General features: G+C 45.1%; 1 protein-coding gene across 2 annotated transcripts in view; it reads right to left on the reverse strand.

The window, feature by feature from the left end:
• Positions 1-19777, reverse strand: part of SEZ6L (seizure related 6 homolog like) — a 148786-nt gene that overhangs the window by 44164 nt on the left and 84845 nt on the right. For both annotated transcript variants that reach the window (XM_083476679.1, XM_083476678.1), the window contains one exon: positions 4877-5069. In XM_083476679.1, coding sequence (XP_083332805.1) covers positions 4877-5069 — 193 coding nt within the window. The remainder of the gene's footprint in view (positions 1-4876; positions 5070-19777) is intronic.

Below are 19777 nucleotides of genomic sequence, written 5' to 3' on the forward strand. Positions count from 1 at the left end.
CATCAGGGTCTTTTCCAGGGAGTCTTCTCTTCTCATGAGGTGTCCAAAGTATTGGAGCCTCAGCTTCACGATCTGTCCTTCCAGTGAGCACCCAGGGCTGATTTCCTTAAGAATGGATGCGTTTGATCTTCTTGCAGTCCATGGGACTCCTCCAGTACCATAATTCAGAAGCATCAATTCTTCGGCGATCAGCCTTCTTTATGGTCCAGCTCTCACTTCCACACATCACTACCGGGAAAACCATGGCTTTAACTATACGGACCTTTGTTGGCAAGGTGATGTCTCTACTTTTTAAGATGTTGTCTAGGCTTGCCATCGCCTTTCTCCCAAGGAGCAGGCGTCTTTTAATTTCGTGACTGCTGTCACCATCTACAGTGATCATGGAGCCCAAGAAAGTAAATGGCTACTTCTTGAAAATACAGACATTTTGGATTTAGAAGGTTTTAACAACGTATTTGGATGGCATGCATATCTGTGGTATGATAAGGTCAAAGCACATAAAGCATTTAAAAATCATATTGTCAGGAAAGCATTGTTTAATGTTTGGATAAGATACAAGGACTTATTGGAAAATAAAACCCCAAGGTGGTTGTCACCGATGGAAGTGAAAGCTCAGAAAAAGCTCAATATGGAGGTCAAATGGCCGAAATATTGGGAAATTTTAGAACAAGATGGAGATAGACTGAAATTGCAGAGTTTTGAGAAAGTAAAAAACAAAGTGTGAGACTGGCTTCATTATTATCAGATAATGGAGGCATACAATTTGGACAAGAAAATTGGCTTCCAGGTGGAAAAATCAAAATTGGAAACAGAACTGTTAGAATCCAAAACTAAGAATTTGTCAAGAATGTATAACTTGCTGTTGAAATGGAATACTCAGGATGAAACGGTGAAATCTGCTATGATTAAATGGGCACAAGATGTTGGACATAACATAATGATGGCTGACTGGGAACAGTTATGGACCACAGGTATGACGTTTACGGCATGCAATGCCTTAAGAGAGAATATTATGAAAATGGTATACAGGTGGTACATGACTCCAGTCAAGCTTGCAAAAATCTATCACTTGCCCGATAATAAATGTTGGAAATGTAAAGAAACTGAAGGTACATTCTTTCACCTTTGGTGGACGTGCCCAAGGATTAAGGCTTTCTGGGAGATGATATATAATGAAATGAAAAAGGTATTTAAATATACCTTCTTGAAGAAACCAGAGGCCTTTCTCCTGGGCATAGTTGGCCAATTGGTGCCAAAGAAGGACAAAACTTTTTTTATGTATGCCACAACAGCAGCACGAATACTTATTGCAAAGTACTGGAAGACACAAGAGCTACCCACTCTGGAAGAATGGCAGATGAAGGTGATGGACTATATGGAACATGTAGAAATGACTGGCAGAATCCGAGACCAGGGAGAAGAGTCGGTGGAAGAAGATTGGAAGAAATTTAAAGACTATCTACAGAAATATTGTAAAATTGATGAATGTTAAAATGATGTTGGATAGAAATTAAGTGGTTTTCAGCTGTAATATTATAAGGGAATATGAAAAATGGATTATTTAGGTAAAAACGTAATGTCATAATATTTTAAAATCAAAGACTAGGATAAACAAAGAGGGTAGGGATTTGCTGAACCAACAAACCGAATTGGAATACAAAAAAGGGAGGCATGAGGAGGTCCGGGAAATAAGCTAATGAAAAATAAGTAATGGAAAGATGGAGTTGATTTTAACCATTTTGTTTATTTTGTATTTTTTTCTTTTTTCATTTTTATTCTGTAATACTTTGAAAATCTTAATAAATATCTTATAATAAAAAAGAAAGAAAGTAAAATCTCTCACTGCCTCTATTTCTTCCCCTTCTATTTGCCAGGAGGTGATGGGACCAGTGGCCATGATCTTCGTTTTTTTGATGTTGAGCTTCAAACCATATTTTGCGCTCTCCTCTTTCACCCTCATTAAAAGGTTCTTTAATTCCTCCTCACTTTCTGCCATCAGGGTTGTGTCATCTGCATATTTGAGGTTGTTGATATTTTTCCAGCAATCTTAATTCCGGCTTGGGATTCATCCAGCCCAGCCTTTCGCATGATGAATTCTGCATATAAGTTAAATAAGCAGGGAGACAATATCCAGCCTTGCCGTACTCCTTTCCCAATTTTGAACCAATCAGTTGTTCCATACCCAGTTCTAACTGTAGCTTCTTGTCCCACGTAGAGATTTCTCAGGAGACAGATGAGGTGATCAGGCACTCCCATTTCTTTAAGAACTTGCCATAGTTTGCTGTGGTCGACACAGTCAAAGGCTTTTGCATAGTCAATGAAGCAGAAGTAGATGTCTTTCTGGAACTCTCTAGCTTTCTCCATAATCCAGCGCATGTTTGCAATTTGGTCTCTGGTTCCTCTGCCCCTTCGAAATCCAGCTTGCACTTCTGGGAGTTCTCGGTCCACATACTGCTTAAGCCTGCCTTGTAGAATTTTAAGCATAACTTTGCTAGCGTGTGAAATGAGTGCAATTGTGCAGTAGTTGGAGCATTCTTTGGCACTGCCCTTCTTTGGGATTGGGGTGTAGACTGATCTTCTCCAATCCTCTGGCCGCTGCTGAGTTTTCCAAACTTGCTGGCATACTGAGTGTAGCACCTTAACAGCATCATCGTTTAAAATTTTAAATAGTTCAGCTGGAATATCATCACTTCCACTGGCCTTGCTATTAGCATTGCTTTCTAAGGCCCATTTGACTTCACTCTCCATGATGTCTGGCTCAAGGTCAGCAGCCACACTACCTGGCATATAAGAGACATCCATATCTTTCTGGTATAACTCCTCCTTGCCACCTCTTCTTCATGTCTTCTGCTTCTGTTAGGTCCTTTCCACTTTTGTTTTTTATTATCGTAATCTTTGTACGAAATGTTCCTTTCATATCTCTTTACAGCATTGGACTTTCCTTTCGCTTCCAGGCATATCCGCAACTGAGCGTCCTTTCGGCTTTGGCCCAGCTGCTTCATCAGCTCTGAATCTAGAATCATAGAATCATAGAGTTGGAAGAGACCACAAGGGCCATCGAGTCCAACCCCCTGCCAAGCAGGAAACACCATCAGAGCACTCCTGACATATGGTTGTCAAGCCTCTGCTTAAAGACCTCCAAAGTAGGAGACTCCACCACACCCCTTGGCAGCAAATTCCACTGTCGAACAGCTCTTACTGTCAGGAAGTTCTTCCTAATATTTAGGTGGAATCTTCTTTCTTGTAGTTTGGATCCATTGCTCCGTGTCCGCTTCTCTGGAGCAGCAGAAAACAACCTTTCTCCCTCCTCAATGTGACATCCTTTTATATATTTGAACATGGCTATCATATCACCCCTTAACCTCCTCTTCTCCAGGCTAAACATGCCCAGTTCCCTTAGCCGTTCCTCATAAGGCATCGTTTCCAGGCCTTTGACCATCTACTTGTACTTGTCCTCCACTCTTCCTCAGTAGCATGTTGGACGCCTTCCGACATGAGGGGCTCATCTTCCAGCATCATAACTTTTATATGCCTGTTGTCTTTGTCCTAGGGTTTTCTTGGCAGGGATACTGGAGTGGCTTGCCGGTTCCTGCTCCAGGTGGGTCACATTTGGTCAAAATTCTCCACTATGACCTGTTCATCTTGGGTGCCCTGCACGGCATAGCTCATAACTTCTCTGAGTTATTCAAGATGAATTTTAACAGGGAGAAATGTAAAGTATTGCACTTGGGCAAAAAAAAAATGAGAGGCACAAATACAAGATGGGTGACATCTGGCTTGAGAGCAGTACATGTGAAAAGGATCTAGGAGTCTTGGTTGACCACAAACTTGACATGAGCCAACAGTGTGACGCGGCAGCTAAAAAAGCCAATGCAATTCTGGGCTGCATCAATAGGAGTATAGCATCTAGATCAAGGGAAGTAATAATGCCACTGTATTCTGCTCTGGTCAGACCTCACCTGGAGTACTGTGTCCAGTTCTGGGCACCACAATTCAAGAAGGACACTGACAAACTGGAACGTGTCCAGAGGAGGGCAACCAAAATGGTCAAAGGCCTGGAAACGATGCCTTATGAGGAACGGTTAAGGGAGCTGGGCATGTTTAGCCTGGAGAAGAGGAGGTTAAGGGGTGATATGATAGCCATGTTCAAATATATAAAAGAGGGAGAGGAGGGAGAAAGGTTGTTTTCTGCTGCTCCAGAGAAGCGGACACGGAGCAATGGATCCAAACTACAAGAAAGAAGATTCCACCTAAACATTAGGAAGAACTTCCTGACAGTAAGAGCTGTTTGACAGTGGAATTTGCTGCCAAGGAGTGTGGTGGAGTCTCCTACTTTGGAGGTCTTTAAGCAGAGGCTTGACAACCATATGTCAGGAGTGCTCTGATGGTGTTTCCTGCTTGGCAGGGGGTTGGACTCGATGGCCCTTGTGGTCTCTTCCAACTCTATGATTCTATGATTCTATAAGCCCCTTCGCCACGGCAAGGCAGTGATCCATGAAGGGGAGGCACAGGGTGGCAGCCCACAATTTGCTTTAGGGTTGGCATTGGTGAAAACATGGCTCTTCTTGTGTGTTTGACAACTGCATCTCCACAATCGGGATCAGTAGGAGAGATCTGACTTCCCCTTGTAAGCCAAGGGAGGAAAATCAGCAGACTGTGATTTTATGCAACATCCCCCTCATGGCAGCCATTTCGTGACTGGTGCCCTCAGCATCCTCTCAAAATGTGAAATGTGCTCTAATAGTTCAAAAAGGTTGGTGACACCCCCCCCTGCCGCCAAATGCACAGTAGCTGCATAATCCAGGGCTTCCTCCTCAGCTTGGCAGCCCCCCTGGGACAGGGAAGATGTTCTGCCCCTAACAAAAAGCCCCTGTACCTTGATAATGCAGCTGGAAAGTCCCAATCACGTCGTCTTGGAAGGTGCGGAAGAAGACTGAGATGGTATTGGTGGGGCTGCGTATGACTTGGCCCTCCACCAGGAGTGTCTGATTGGCCAGGACTATCAGCTGGTCATCATCCATACTTCGGATAGACAGCACTTCCCCCTCGGAGAGGTTGACGCTTTTCACCTGTGTCCCAGGGAAGGAGAAAGAGTGCCATGAGATGCCCAGGATTGAGGGAAGGTTCATCCCTTGGGTATCTCCCAACCTGCAGAATGCTCCCCCTCACGCACAACAGGCAGGGACATTGCTCTCATATGGCACCAAGTCAAGATGTCATTGGGCACTGATGTATTTTTTTGTAATTTTGTTCTAATTTTAATTTTCTAATGCACAAAAAGCAGCAACAATAAATAAGAAAGAGAAAGGGAAGAGATCAAAGCAAGACAGGGAAAGGAATGGAATAGACAGACATGAGGAGAGAGGAGGCAGCAGGAGTACAGTATTAAAAAACATTAATGACTTTTAATTCCATACAATTTTCCTTCATAAACATATTCTCTTAGAATGTTTTCCCAAAGGAATCCATGAGGAGACGACAGCTGCCAATCTCATTCCTTTACTATGATGGGTTCACTAAATGGATGCTAAACTTTAGAAAAGTTGTCCTTCATATTTGAATTTTGTAGGGACGCGGGTGGCACTGTGGTCCAAACCACTGAGCCTAGGGCTTGCTGATCGGAAGGTCAGTGGTTCAAATCTCCATGATGGGGTGAGCTCCCGTTGCTCGGTCCCAACTCCTGCCAACCTAGCAGTTCGAAAGCACGTCAAAGTGCAAGTAGATAAATAGGTAGTGCTCTGGCGGGAAGGTAAACAGCGTTTCCGTGCACTGCTTAGTCATGCTGTCCACATGACCCGGAAAAACTGTCTGTGGACAAATGTCGGCTCCCTCGGCCAGTAAAGCGAGATGAGCACCGCAACCCCAGAGTCATTTGCGACTGGACTTAACTGTCAGGGGTCCTTTACCTTTACCTTTTTAAGTAATTTAAAAAATGGTTTTAATTGTTTTGAAGCCTTCCGTGCCATCTCTGTTTATATCTTGATGGGTTTGCTGTCTGTTTTTATTGATTTAGCTGTTTTTACAACATCCACTTTTAAGTAACGGTATCATTGAATAATAGGCTATAAACCTTTCAAACAAATAGCTTAATAACTGGGGCTGGATGAATTTGTTCCTCTCAGTTTCTCCACCTGACAATTCATAGGTATTTGTGTGTGCATTTCCTTTAGTATACACATTTGTATACACAAGGTATACACAAAGCAATTTTCTTTAATATGAGGTTTCACTAAGGCACATGTTTTTACCCCCAGTTCCTCCTCCCCATGTGTGCTGGTATCATCATTGTTCATTGTTTTCATTGAATTAATTAAACTAAATAATTTTAATTGGATTTTGAACAAATGTTCAATTGTTTTGAATGTTATTTTGTTCTGACCTTTCTTAGTGGCTCATGCAAACTTTTGTTCTGAATAGTATTTTTATAGGGCAGGGTGGAGGGCCCTGGGATGGGTTCATGGAACCAAGGGGGTGGTGTTCTGAGAAAGTTTGGGAACCACGGTTATGATGCATTCTGTATGAGGCTGCTGTTGAGAACAGTCCAGAAGCTTCAACTGCTACAAAACCCATTTGCCAGAATTTTAGTAGGATTCCCCAAAGTGTCCCATGTGACTTCCATTCTAAGGAGCTACAGGGGCTCCTGGTTCACTTCCAAGCACAGTTCAAAGTGCTGATGATTACATATTAAAGTGCTAAACAAGTAACAGCCCAGGGCCCAAATACGTGAATTAACATCCTCTTCCTGAATCAATCTGCCTGTTCACTACAATAGTCATGGCTCCTTCTTTGTGTTTCTCCTTGGGGAAAAGCACATCAGCTGCATAGTTCAGTTGTTTAGAGAGTGGTGCTGAGAATGCTGAGGTTGCAGGTTCAATTCCCGTAAAGGGCAGCTCCATATTCCTGCCTTGCAGGGGGTTGGACTAGATGATCCTCAGGGTCCCTTCCAGCTCTCTGATTTTATGTACAAAAGAGTGAGGGGATCTTTTTTGCAGTGACATTCCCAGCTTTGGGATGGATGCCCTCCAAAGGGACATTGGCAAAGGGTCAATTAGACCAGCCCCTTCATCAACACGGTGCCTTTCTATTTGCCTGGGCAGTTGTAATTATGGTATTGTTTTAGCTGATTGAATGTGTCTAATTCCTTTTAATTTCATTGTATAGTTGGTTTTTGGAATTTTGAAGTTCATTTGTATACCACCCTGAAAATCTATTTGTGGATGAAGAGCACTTTATAGGAATTTCTAAAACCTTCTCTATATTTTGGAAAGGGCGTCTTTTCATCTGTCCTCTACAGGCTCAGCTGCCTCGCAAGGATTCCTGAGGTGAGGGTGGCAGTTGTTGCTGATGTTTAGATGCCAACTGCCATTTTGAATCGAGACTGAAACAAGACTTTGCCCCTTTTTGGCAGAGATTTGCCCATCTCTCAAGATACCCTCAACCAACTCAGGATGGGGTTCAGGATGTTTGGATGCCGAGCACCGTTCTGATTTGAAATGGCAAGTTGAAACATGACTTTGGCATGATTTCACCTGCTTTTTGGTGTGATGGGACTAAACTCACAAATTACATTATCCATTAAAAGTCACCCTATTTGTTGTTTTCTAAAAAACCCCAAGCAGTACTGGGGACTCCCCACTAGGAAAGAACCAAGCCAAGCTTCATGTTAGGAAGAGATGTTCAACAGAAACCTGAAAAGAGTAAAAGAGGGGGAGAGAACCACCAGGGCTGGGCGTGCATTGGACATCCTTTATGCTGCTTTGTCACCAGCTTGTCACCAGTGTGTTTGTGTGTGTGTGTGTCTCCTGGTTGCCAGGTGATGAGATGTGACATGAGCAAGGCCAGGAGAAGAGGCTGCCTTGTCAGCCTGCAGCAAATCCAAGGCTTGTGGACAGATCCACAGCGACTGTGAAGTCAGCTCAAAGCCGTCCTTCTGCCAGGAAGCAAGCCAGAAACTGACAGCTTTCCCCAGACAATTTGAGAGGTGATGTCAAAGCAGAGCCATCTGTTAGCAGCTGAGCAGCCCTGCAGAAATGCAGGTTGCTCAATCTGGACCTCTCTTCTTAAGCCTCCCGGAAGCTGCAGGGGATTATTTTTTTTAAGGGAAGGGGCAGCGATGGAGCAGTACAGAAAGAAAACAAAACAGTGACAGTTTGGTTTGGAGAAGGCAGAATGTCCTTTGTGACACATTGCCTGGCTCCTCCAGCTCTTGGGAAAAGAAAATGGAGACTTCCTTTTACAACTGGAACACTCCCATTTTCCCACCAACCTCACTATCCAAGACCCCCCTCCCACATTGCCTGTGCTTGAAGCTGCTGAAATGCCTTGCCTGTGCTGACTTCTTCTTCTTCTTCTTCTTCTTTTTTTAATATATATTTTATTCAGGATTTTCTTGTTTTACAGAAGTGTAGTGCCTCATATATTCCCCCCCCCTGTAACATTTTTACAATTCCGTTTCATTTGTTGAGGCATTAGGGGGAGAAGAAAATAAAAAAGAAAAAAGAAAGGGGGGGTGGAGAGAGGGAAGATGGATAGAGGTGGGGTCGTGTGGCGGTGTTTCTATTATGTTTAATGTATGTAGAGTTTGGTGTCAGCGTTGCTTGTGTTGTTCACTTGTGTTCCTTTGGTGGTGAGAGAGGTTGGGGTTGGCCTAGGGTGTGGTTGTTTGTTTGTGATTGGCTGTGGTGATCTTTGTTTTCGTGTGTGGGTGAGGTGGGTGGGTGTTTTGGATCAGGTTAGCCATATTGATTTGTATGCTGTTGGTGGATTATTGTCACTGTCCTGTTGGGCTGTGTATGTGATAAAGGGGAGCCATACCGGGGTGAAGGCGTCTTCTTCTGTTTGTCCCCGTGTTAGTTTCAGTTTATTAGTTAATTTTTCTAGTAGGGCTGTTTCCCATACTATTTGGTACCATTGGTCCATGCTTACTCCTGACAGGTCTCTCCAGTGTCTGGTTATGGTGTTTCTGGATGCTGAGAGCAGGTGGGTTATGAGTTCTTTGTGGTGTAAATGGGCATTGTTGTCTTGGAAGATGTTTAGTAGGGCCAATTCTGGGGTGATGCCTATTACTTGCTTAGTTATTTTACATATTTCTTGTATGGCTGTTGTCCAGAATAGTTGGATTTTGGGACACTCCCACCACATGTGGAGGTATGTGCCTGTGGAGGTGCACCCTCTCCAGCATTTTGGTGAGGTTCCTGGGTGTATTAGCGCTAGTTTCCTTGGTGTTAGGTACCACCTGTAGGTGAGTTTCAGTGTGAGTTCTTTTCTTTTCGTTGATATGGATTTAAAGGGGGGTTTAGACCACATTCTGGTCCATTGAGTGGGGTTAATCTCATAGCCTATGTCATTCTCCCATTGTTTTTTGATTGCATCTAGGGGATTTGTGGGATTTTGGAGTAGTATTTTGTATATTGCGGATATCGTTCCTTTACCGTTTCCATTTGTTATTAGGAGGAGGTTTTCGAAGGTTGTCAGGGGCCTGGTTGCTGCTGATTTTACTGTTGGGTTGTTTAAGAGGGCATGTAGTTGGTGTTGTGTTAACCAGGGCATTTGGGTGTCTTCTAGTTTGTCTTGTATTTCTTGTGTTGACAAGGGTTTGTTATTTTTATAAATGTCTATTAGGCGATATAAGCCTTTGGTTCGCCAGGTTTTTATCTTGAGGTTTTGTGCTGCATGGTGGAATAATGGGTGGTATGCCAGGGGGATTAGTGGGGATGGGGTTGGGGATAGTTTGCCTATTTGTGTTTTCCATGCTTTGAGCATGGTCTGTGTGTACCTGTTAAGTGTTGTGGGAATTTTCTTTAGTTTGTTTGGGAGGAGTGGATATGTTGTGGTGCAGGTGTTTTCAATTGTGTCCCTCTCTAGGTGTACCCATTGTTTTGTCTCATCTTCTAGTATATATGGGATTATATGGCGTATTTGGTTGGCATTGTAATATGCTTCTATGTTGGGGATTCCCCATCCTCCTTCTGAGGTGGGGAGGTGCAGATATTTGGGGCTTATTCTTGGTTTTTTATGTGAGAAGATGAAAGAGTGTAGTTTTCTCTGCCAACTGCGAAGTTGGGTTGAGGGGATCCAGATTGGGAGGGTTTGGAATAGGTAGGTTAGTTTTGGGAGTGTGATCATTTTGATCATGGATATTTTGTCTGAGAGAGTGAAGTTCATGTTATTCCATCTCTTTAGGTCTTTGTTAATTTGTCGCCACAGGGGCTTGTAGTTGTGGAGGTACAATTTATTGAGGTTTCTGGTTATTTGTACCCCTAGGTATCTGAACTTGGTGTGGCAAAGTTTTATTTTGGTGACCTTCGTGAGTTCTTTTTGGGTGTGAGGAGGGGTGTTGAAGCACATAGCTTCTGACTTTGTAAAATTTACCTGTAGGCCCGACACCATTGCAAATGTGTTGAGTTCTCTGATTAGGGAGGTTGCTGTGCTTATGGGGTCTGGTGTTGTGACCATTAGGTCATCTGCAAAGAGCCCTAATTTATAGGTTCTGCCTTTTATTTCCACTCCCTTGATGTCTGTGGCTGCTCGGATTCAGATTGCTAGGGGTTCCAGAGCCAGGATAAATAAGAAGGGAGACAGTGGGCATCCTTGTTTCGTGCCTCTTTGGATAGCTATAGTGTTAGAATCCATATTGTTAGTTCTGCATTTTGCTGAGGCTTGGGAGTATATTTGTTTGAGGATTTGTAGGAAGTTGGGGCCAAATTTCATGTTAGTACTGCTAGTATGTATTTCCATTCCAAGCAATCAAAGGCTTTGAGGATGTCTAGGGACATAATTGTCAATGGGAGTTTGGTTGCCTTGCTGTGTTCGATCAGGTTCAGTAGTTTCCTGATGGGGTCTGTTATATTGCGGCCAGGGACAAAGCCAGTCTGGTCTGGGGCTATTAACTTGTGTAGGAAGATTTTTAGGCGGTTGGCCAAGATTGATGTGAATATCTTGTAGTCTTGGTTTATTAATGAGATTGGGCGGTATGATTCTACTTTGAGGCTATCTTTTAGTGGTTTTGGGATGGAGACTATTCTGGAGTGGGTCCAGGTTTTGGGGATGGGGCCCCCTTTTATGATGTCGTTGAATAGGCGGGTCATGTAGGGCATCAAGGGTTCTTTGAATTTCTTATAGAATTCTGCTGTGAAGCCGTCTGGGCCTGGGGCTTTGTGTGGTTTCAGGTTTTTGAGGACCGCATCTATTTCCTCTGGGGTGATAGGGCTGTCCATGAATTCCTGTTCCTCATCAGTTAGGGTAGGTATGTTCAGTCCTGCTAGAAATGTTCTGATTTCCTTCTCTGGTGGGTTATGGGAGGTGTATAGGTTGGAGTAGAATTCTGCAAATTCTGAGGTTATTTCTTCTGGGGAGAATGTTATGTTGCCGTCTTTTTTGGTGATGTAGTGTATTCTTGTTTTGAGTGCTTTTTTCCTACATCTATTTGCTAGTAATCTGGAGTTTTTCCCTCCATATTCGTAGAAACGTTATTTAGAGTATAGAATGTTGATCATTGTTTTGTTAATTTCTAGGGAGTCTAGTTCTCTCCTTTTTTGTTCTATAAGTTTGAGGAGTTTTTTAGATCCTGTTTGTTTGTAGCGTGATGAGAGGGCTGTGATGTCTTGTTCTGTTTTGCTAATTTTTGAGGAGGTTTGTTTTTTAAGGAATGTTTTCTCTTTTATGCAAGCTCCTCTGGTGACCGCTTTCATTGCGTCCCATAGGAGGGGGGTTGTTATATTGTTTACATCGTTTTCGTTGAAGTAGTTTTGGAGGGTTTTTGTGAGACTCTCTCTAATTTGTTTGTTTGTAGTTAGGATGGGACTGAAGGACCATGATGGGGTGGTTTGTGTTCCTTCTCCTATTTTCACAATGACTTCTACTGGGGCGTGGTCTGTGATTTTAATGTTACCTATGTTTGTTGATTCCACTGAGGGGATCAGGCCCTGTGTGAGTAGAATGCTGTCCAGTCTGGACAACTGTATCATGGCGTCCCGATTGGAATGTATGGCTGATGTCTCCCGGGTTTTGCTCACCCCAAATGTCGTAGAGACCCCTGTTTTTTAGCATTTTTAGTAACTTGTAAGAGTTCCTGGTTGTTGGGGGTTTACTTCGGAGGAAGGTTGCCCATGGGGTTGTGGGGTGGATATCTTTCAGCGATATACCTTTCATATTCAGATTGAGGTCCCCTCCTAGGATTGCTTCCCCTTCAGAGAAGGAGAGGAATTTGTTTAGTGTCTTCTGGAAGAATTCTAATTGTTTCGTGTTTAGGGCATATATGGAGCCGATTGTCAGTTTGATTTTGCCATCTAGTGTCCCTTTAGCGAAAATGAATATGCCTTTTTTGTCCTTGAGGACTGTTGTGGCAGTGAAGTTCAGGTCTCTACTGAGTATTATGGCTACCCCACGAGCTTTCCCTGAGCCTTGTGCGACCCACTGTTGACTGAAGAGGGGGTCACTCAGGAGTTTGCTGCCTTTGGGTGGGTTGTGTATTTCTTGTAGGAAGGTGATGTGTGGTTTCATGGTGTTTATGTATGAGGTGATGCGTTTTCTTTTGATGGGGTTTCCCAGCCCCCTCACGTTTAATGTAATTGCTTTTAGGTTAGCCATCTTGCTTATCTATTATGTGGGGCGATTCCCTGCCAACCCATTCAGGTTGTCTTGTGTCTCTCTCTTCGTGTTGTTTAAAGTACCAGTGGGGTTGCACTGACCTAGGGTGTGGTGGGTGGGGGGCTAATGGGATTAGAGTAAGATTTGGGTTAAAGAGTAGGGGGTAAGTTGTAGAGAGTTTCCTATATGTAGTCATATAGGTGTTTGTTTGAGGTATTTTGGGCCATCTGGCATTTAGCCAGTTGGTCCTAGGTCTCAGCTGGTGTGGAAGGCTGTGATCAAGGACAGGCCATCCCCCCTGTTGTTCGCGATAGGGGGTGGTCAGTGAGACAGTGTGAAGTGACTTTGTAACGTCGCTGTCAAGTATAAGGTTCATAAACAATGTTGCCAATGTTATGAGCAACATTGTTGGTGTGTTGGGGTGGGGATGTGGGTGCTGGTATGCTCTGGTGCCACCATAGTGCTGGTTGGGTATCAGATTTTAGCCTGATTGTGGGTTGTGTTATTAAGGTTGGAGGAGTTGTTTTTCCCTAGTATGGAGTATGGGGGTGTTGAAGGTGTGGGTGATGGGGAATGTGGTTGAGGTCGTCTGGACTGGTGTTGGGGTGGGGATTCCTGTGGGGGTGCGGGGCTGGGGGGGGATGTTGATGGTGTTAACTAAATCTATGTTTGGGGGGGAGGGGGGGAAAGGGGGGGGAATCACCAGTCCTTCAGTTTGTGGTTTTTCCTGGTTGCTTCATTCAGCTGGGGTTGTTGTTGTTGTAGGGTTGTCCATCTGCGATGAATTGGTTTGGTTAATCTTGGTCTGGTTTCTTGTGTTGTATGGCTGGCGGGACGGTTCTGAGCATGATGCTTGCCTGTATTGGTTTGCGTTGTTGTGCCGCTTCTGTTGTTTCTTTTTCTTCTGTACCGTTGTCCAGTTGTTTGCTGTTGTTTCCTCGTGGTTGGGGCTGTCACTTGGTGGGTTTGTCGGTTGCCATTCCGGTGGGAGGTCGAGTTCAAGATTCTTTAGTAGTTGCAGGGCCTCAGGTATGTTGGTAGCCATGTGTTGCGTTGTATTGGTTGTTACAATGAGGCGGAAGGGGAAGCCCCATCGGTATTTGATCCCTGCTTGTTGGAGACGCTGGGTGCATGGGCGCAGGCTTTTCCTCCGGTTTAGGGTATCCTGAGATAGGTCCTGTAAGGCCAGAATAGGGGTTTCTCCATATCGAAGGTTGGTTGAGTTTTTGAGGTGGTGCCATACCTCTTCCTTCTTTTTGTAGCGTGTGAAGCATACAACGATGTCTCTTGGGGGGGGGGCGCTGGGCTTTGGCATAGGTTTTAGGGCTCTGTGAGCCCTCTCCAAGTCATCTGCCTCAAGTTTCAGGCTTGGGATTGTGTTTTTCAGCCAGCGTATAATTAGGTCTGCTGGGCTTTTCTCCTCTGTTTTTTCGGGAAAGTTGCGGAAGCGGATGTTACAACGTCTATTGCGGTCTTCAAGGTCGGCTTGCTTAATTTTCATCTCTCTGTGTTCTGCTTCCATTTGGTTTACCAGTTCGTCCAGTTTCTTGTTCACACGTGTGTTCTCCTCCCGGTATTGCTCTATTATTCTTTCTTGCATTTGGTTCTTGTTCTCTAGAGCTTCCACTTTGGAGGTTAGATTGTTGATGCCTTCAGTGTTTCTTCTAATCGTGCTTCTAATCTTGCTTCCATTTCCCTCAGATCTCGTTTCGTTATTGGGTGGTCATCATCTTGAAGGGGAGTTACCGTCTTAGCATTGTTTGCCATCTCCCTGGTTGGTGTCATCTCGGTCTCCCTGATGGTATTGGTTTGAGGTTGGCTTGGCGTCCTCTTGGGGTAGGGCGTGTGGTGGTTAGGAGCTGTGGCAGTGGTGATTCCTGGGTATTGTTGGGTTGATGATCAGGCTTTGTTGGTTGGTGGCTTCTACAGAGCGTATGGATTAGGTGGTCATTTGTGTCACTTCTAGCCTGTGTTTTAAGAACTTCTCTAGGGCTTCTGTAGATGCCTCAGCGGTGCCGCCGAGGTGGGGGGGGGGGCAGGTAAGCAGAGATGGGTAGACTAACGGACAGACAGTTCATATAAAGGGAGGGGGGTTAGCAGGTAGAGATGCAAGAGATTAGAGGGGTGGGGCCAGGGGAAATATGTGTTAGGAGGGGGTTGTATATGCCCAAAAGCGGTATTGGGGTCCAGTTAAGGTGGAAGTTGGGGTTGGGAGTGCGCTCAGGAACAGAGACAGACAAATAGGCTATATGTAAAGGGTGGAGGGAGAAAAAAGGGAAGAAGAAGAAGAAGAAAGAAAGAAGAAGGGGGAGGCGGGGGGGGGAGAGGGGAGATTGGAGTAAAAGAGAAGAGAGAGGGAGAGACAAAAAGAGAGTTGAAAGAGAGAGGAGAGATAGTACAGTAATATCAGCGGTAAAGATTCAAATAAAGGGTGGCTGCAGCAGCACAGCAGTGGCCCCTCTTTTAAAAAGAAAAGTGATAAAAGTAGGTATATGGGGGGGAGGGATTATATATATATATATATATATATATATATATATATATATATATATATATATATATATATTAAGGGGGAGGGAGGGGGAGGAAGGGGTTAAAAAAAAGGGGTTGGAAAAAAAAGGAAGGAAAAAAAAAAGGTAGTTTCTCCTTTGTTTTGCGCTTCTCTGTGTTTTCCTTGCCGCTTGGAGCTCCCGGTCCGGGTTCAGCCACGTGTTGTTGTTGTTGTTTTCCGGAGCCTTTTTTGCCTTCCCGTGCTCACCTACCTCTCCTCTGCTTTCTCCTCGGCAGAGATGGGGGCAGCAGTGGTAAGTTTGGGGCTCCTTTTTCTTTCTTTTTCTTCCTCTATCCCCCTTTCTATCTCCCTCTTTGCGTTAGCTCCACTGTCCTCCTGGTTTTGGAGCTCCTCTCCGCTGTTGGGGGGGGGTGGTCGGGTGCCTTTCCGGCTCAATCTCAGTCGTGGGGGGGGGGTGTGTTTTGGCTCCTTTGTTAGATACCCGGGCACCCCGATTCCTCTCCGCTGGCGGTGCTGGCGGCAGCAGTCCTGGGAGCCCGGGAGTCGGCCAGACAGAGCCTTTTACTCTGGCTGGCTTCAGGAGCTCTTTTCTGCTGTTGCAGCCGCCATGCTGCCTTGCCGGAAGTCATCGCCTGTGCTGACTTCTAAAGCAGGGAAGGGTCTCTATTGAAACAGGACGGGGATGGACAAGAAGCTTTGCAGTAACCCTTTGGTGACCAAGGGGAACTGCACTGAGCTGCCTCTGAATTGCACTGGAGTCAATAAGCCCCCTAGAGCAGAGGTCAGCAACCTTTTCCAGCCGTGGGCTGGTCCACTGTCCCTAAGACCATGTGGTGGGCTGGACTATATTTTGAGGGGGGGGGAATGAACGAATTCCTATGCCCCACAAATAACCCAGAGATGCATTTTAAATAAAAGGACACATTCTACTCATGTAAAAACACGCTGATTCCTGGACCATCCGTGGGCTGGATTGAGAAGGCATTTGGGCTGCATCTGGGTCCCGAGCCTTAGGTTGCCTAGAGGTTTGCTGAAGGACTGAAACATTCAAAAAATTCAAACCAGCTATATACTAAGGATCCACACACCAGGATGCTAGATAGTTGGGTAGGCTTGTTGAAACAAACATGTTCATAGCAGGTGCTGGAAAGAACACAGTGAAGGAGCCTGCCTGGTCTCAAGAGGCAGGGAGTTCCCAAGTATGGGTGTTGCCACATTCATAATTGATTCTTGCAGTTGCAGACCAGGTACTATGTGGCCCCTGAAAACCATGCCAGTTCCGCCTATCTGAGAAGTCGAGAGGCTTTTATGAGGCAAGGCAATCTTGCAGGCTGATAAGTTTATGTGTGTGTGCCAACCTCAATTTTATTGTTGTAGGTGTTTCTGGGATTCCTTAATCTTCCCAGCAGAGAGGTGGGTCACCCACCCTGCTGGTCTGTCAGTACACTAACATATTTTAAAACCCGGGGATGAGAGTTGCCTCCCCCCTGTCGGCTGAGCGTTTCCCCATGAGAACCTAAGAAAAGCTCTTCTGGACAAAGGCCCGTCACATCCAGCATCCTGTCCTCGCAGTGGCCAGTCCTTCCTCATAGGGAACTTGCTCCACCCCCTTAATAATTTGGGAGGCCTTTTTCTGAACCATTTCTGAATCCACTTTGCCCTCTCATAGCATAATGTTGCAAAATGTGGATTCCTCCAAGATGCCTTTGGAGGCGAGGTGAGTATACTTCAAATGCTGCTTCCCTGGAGCTTTGCATCGTCTCCTTCTGCTCTCCGTCGTTCTCCTAACTGCCCCTTGGCCTGGAACCCCCTTTTCCACAACTGAGCTGACATCTTTGCTGAACTATCCATTATGAGCATTGTAATGGAGGTGAGCTCCCCGGCATCCCTGAGAGATGGCACTTTCTTGCCCCACCAACACACACAGTTTAATACTGGTGAGAGCCTAGCTCCTCATACCTCTGAAGGGTCTCTCTGAAGCTCAAAGTGTTTAAAGAAAATTCTGTTTCGGGTTAGTCTGTAACTAAGAAGATAAAAGGCAGAATGTACAGCAATTTTAACTCCCCTGAGGTGGTGGAGCCTCCCTTTTGTAACAGAGAGTTGAGAGGAGGGGTCAGCCAGCCTGCGTGAAATCCCTTTTTGCTTGCAATAATTGGCTGCTTCAGACAGGAAACTCATCTCCCAATGAAATAGTTATTCAAAAGCATGGAAGTGGCTTACAAAAATGTGCGGCTGATACTTTCCCAGCTCAAATTGTTTTGCAACATGGCCATTTGCAGATAGCATGGTGATTTGGGAGAGGAGGCTGCAAAGCACAGGGCCTTGAAAATGTCTGAGTAATAATACCCAAGAGGGACAGACACAACCCACCAGGAAGGTCTCCTGCACAACTTCCTCCTCCAGTTCTGGGTTCACCACCTGGTTTGCAAAACTATTCAAATCCTACAAATCACAAACTTAGAAGGAACCTCAAAGGTCATCTAGCCCCAACCACCTGCTGCTGATTTACTACAAAGAATCAGAGTAAATAAGTCAGACTGCATTTTCCTGCCCTCCTCCCAACATAATAGTACTCCTCTTTATCATCTTCTGAAGTCATTTTGACTGGTGTCCATTACTGCCTAGGGAACCATTACTGGTTCCATAGTTTAACTGGGTGCTGTGTGAGGAAGTCCTTCCCCCTGAATCTTCCAACATTCCACTTCCCTGGCTTTCCATGAGTTCTGGTGTCAGGAGAGAGAGAGAAAATATTTTCTCTATTCACTTTCTCTGTGCCACGCACAATTTTATAAATCTCTCCCCTTTTCTCTAAAAGTCCCAAATGCTGCAAGCATTCCTCATAGGGCAGTCACTGAGCACCCTGGATCGCTTTGGTCCCCCTTTCTCTTCTGAGCCTTTTCCAACTCTGCAAAATCCCTTTTGAGATTGGCAGCCAGAATCACACCATAGATTTGTATAATGGCATGATTTTATTGGCATTTTATTTTCCATCCCTTTCCTAGTGGTCAGTCTAGCTCAGCCCAAGGGATACTCTTTGTGATGCTGTCACTCACAACGGTGTGAAAGAAATCAAAGAAACCCGGTTTGCATTTTGCAGATGCCTCTTGCCTTGAGTGTTTGCTTCTGCCAAAGCAAGATAGATGTGGGGTCGGGGTCAGGTGGGGACCCTTTTGAGAGAGCCACGCCCCTGCCTCCCTCTGACAGCGGCCACCTGCCTACCTCATGGAAGCAAATTTATCTTGCCTGCCTCTGCTAGGATCGGCTTAGTGTTTCCCTTCCCTTCCTTTCTTTTTATCCTTTAAGCTGGAGGGATACGATAAGGGTGACCCCTGTAATCGCTGGGAAATTCTCACTACTAAACTCCACCAGATGTTGCTCTGCTCTGGCTGTGCAATCCACTGCACCACCCCAGCCTCATTCGCTGGGGCTCCTGTCTCCATCTCCAGCTCTGGTGTCCCTCTCCCAGAGCAAATGCTGACACAGAGTCCACCCCTGAGGTTGTTGCAGAAGTCCTTCCAGCTGCCTTCCATAGATGCCCTCATCTGCCAGTGCTGAGGGCACCCTGGAAGTTTGTGGAATTGATACGTGGATGTCATGACCTGGGACCCAGGTGGATGTCATGGCCTACGACATGCACACCAATGTTCACACCTCTGTCCCAGAGTACATTCCTGATACACGATTGACCTCTGCCTGCTAAGTGCTGAATCTGCATAAACATGTTCTCACAGCCACAGCCACAAGGTATCTGTATTTTGCTGGCATTGCACCCATTGTAGGCCTTTCTTATCAGCTTTCAAAGCAGAGAAGAGCAAGCTAACCTTGAGGAGAAGAAATACTGGGGAATCTTCAATGATGAGTAACAGTAGATTCTCCTCACCCAGACAAGTCTTCATATAGCAGATAGCAGAAAAGCAATATTTTGTGTAAACTTTGCTTAAAGATACCTGTAGCCATAGTAATTAGGGGCAGGCTGTTCTGACCAATGAAATTTGTTTTAGGGGTCCACAAGCTGTCCATGCATTCTGTTATCCAATCATATTGCTGAAAAGGATTGTGCACAAGGTGATCACACATGTAAATATTATAAAAGTGTCTTGAAATTTGAATTCAAGATCTAGAATTTGGAGAATTCCTCTGGATCGGTTATTTTTGCTGCAGCCTGCAATAAATATGAACTCTGCTGTCTTTATTTGGCTAAAGAGGACTGGCGTATTGCCAGACCCCCTTTGTAGAGTAACGGAATCACAGAACCTCTGTGCTCAGAGACCTGTGCTGGTTGCCCATCTGCTGCCAGGCCAAGTTCAGGGTGTTACCATTACATGTCCTCCAAAATTTGTCTGATGAAAATAGGGCTGTCCTAGTCTGTAATTATATATGTATATATATATATCCCTCCCATCTGACTGAGAGGCCCCAGCCACTCTGGGCGGCTTCTAACATATATAAAAACATAATAAAACTATACAGGGCTGCCTTCAGATGCCTCCAGGATCAAATCAGAAACTGGGACGGCTTCTGTAAATCTGGGACTGTCCCTGGAAAACAGGGACACTTGGAGAGTCTGTCCTTAATATAAAGGTAAAGGGACCCCTGAACATTAGGTCCAGTCGTGACCAACTCTGGGGTTGCGCCCTCATCTCGCTCTATAGGCCGAGGGAGCTGGCGTTTGTCCAC

This window comes from Podarcis liolepis, assembly GCF_965112155.1.
Source record: "Podarcis liolepis genome assembly, chromosome: 15".
Taxonomy (NCBI): domain Eukaryota; kingdom Metazoa; phylum Chordata; class Lepidosauria; order Squamata; family Lacertidae; genus Podarcis; species Podarcis liolepis.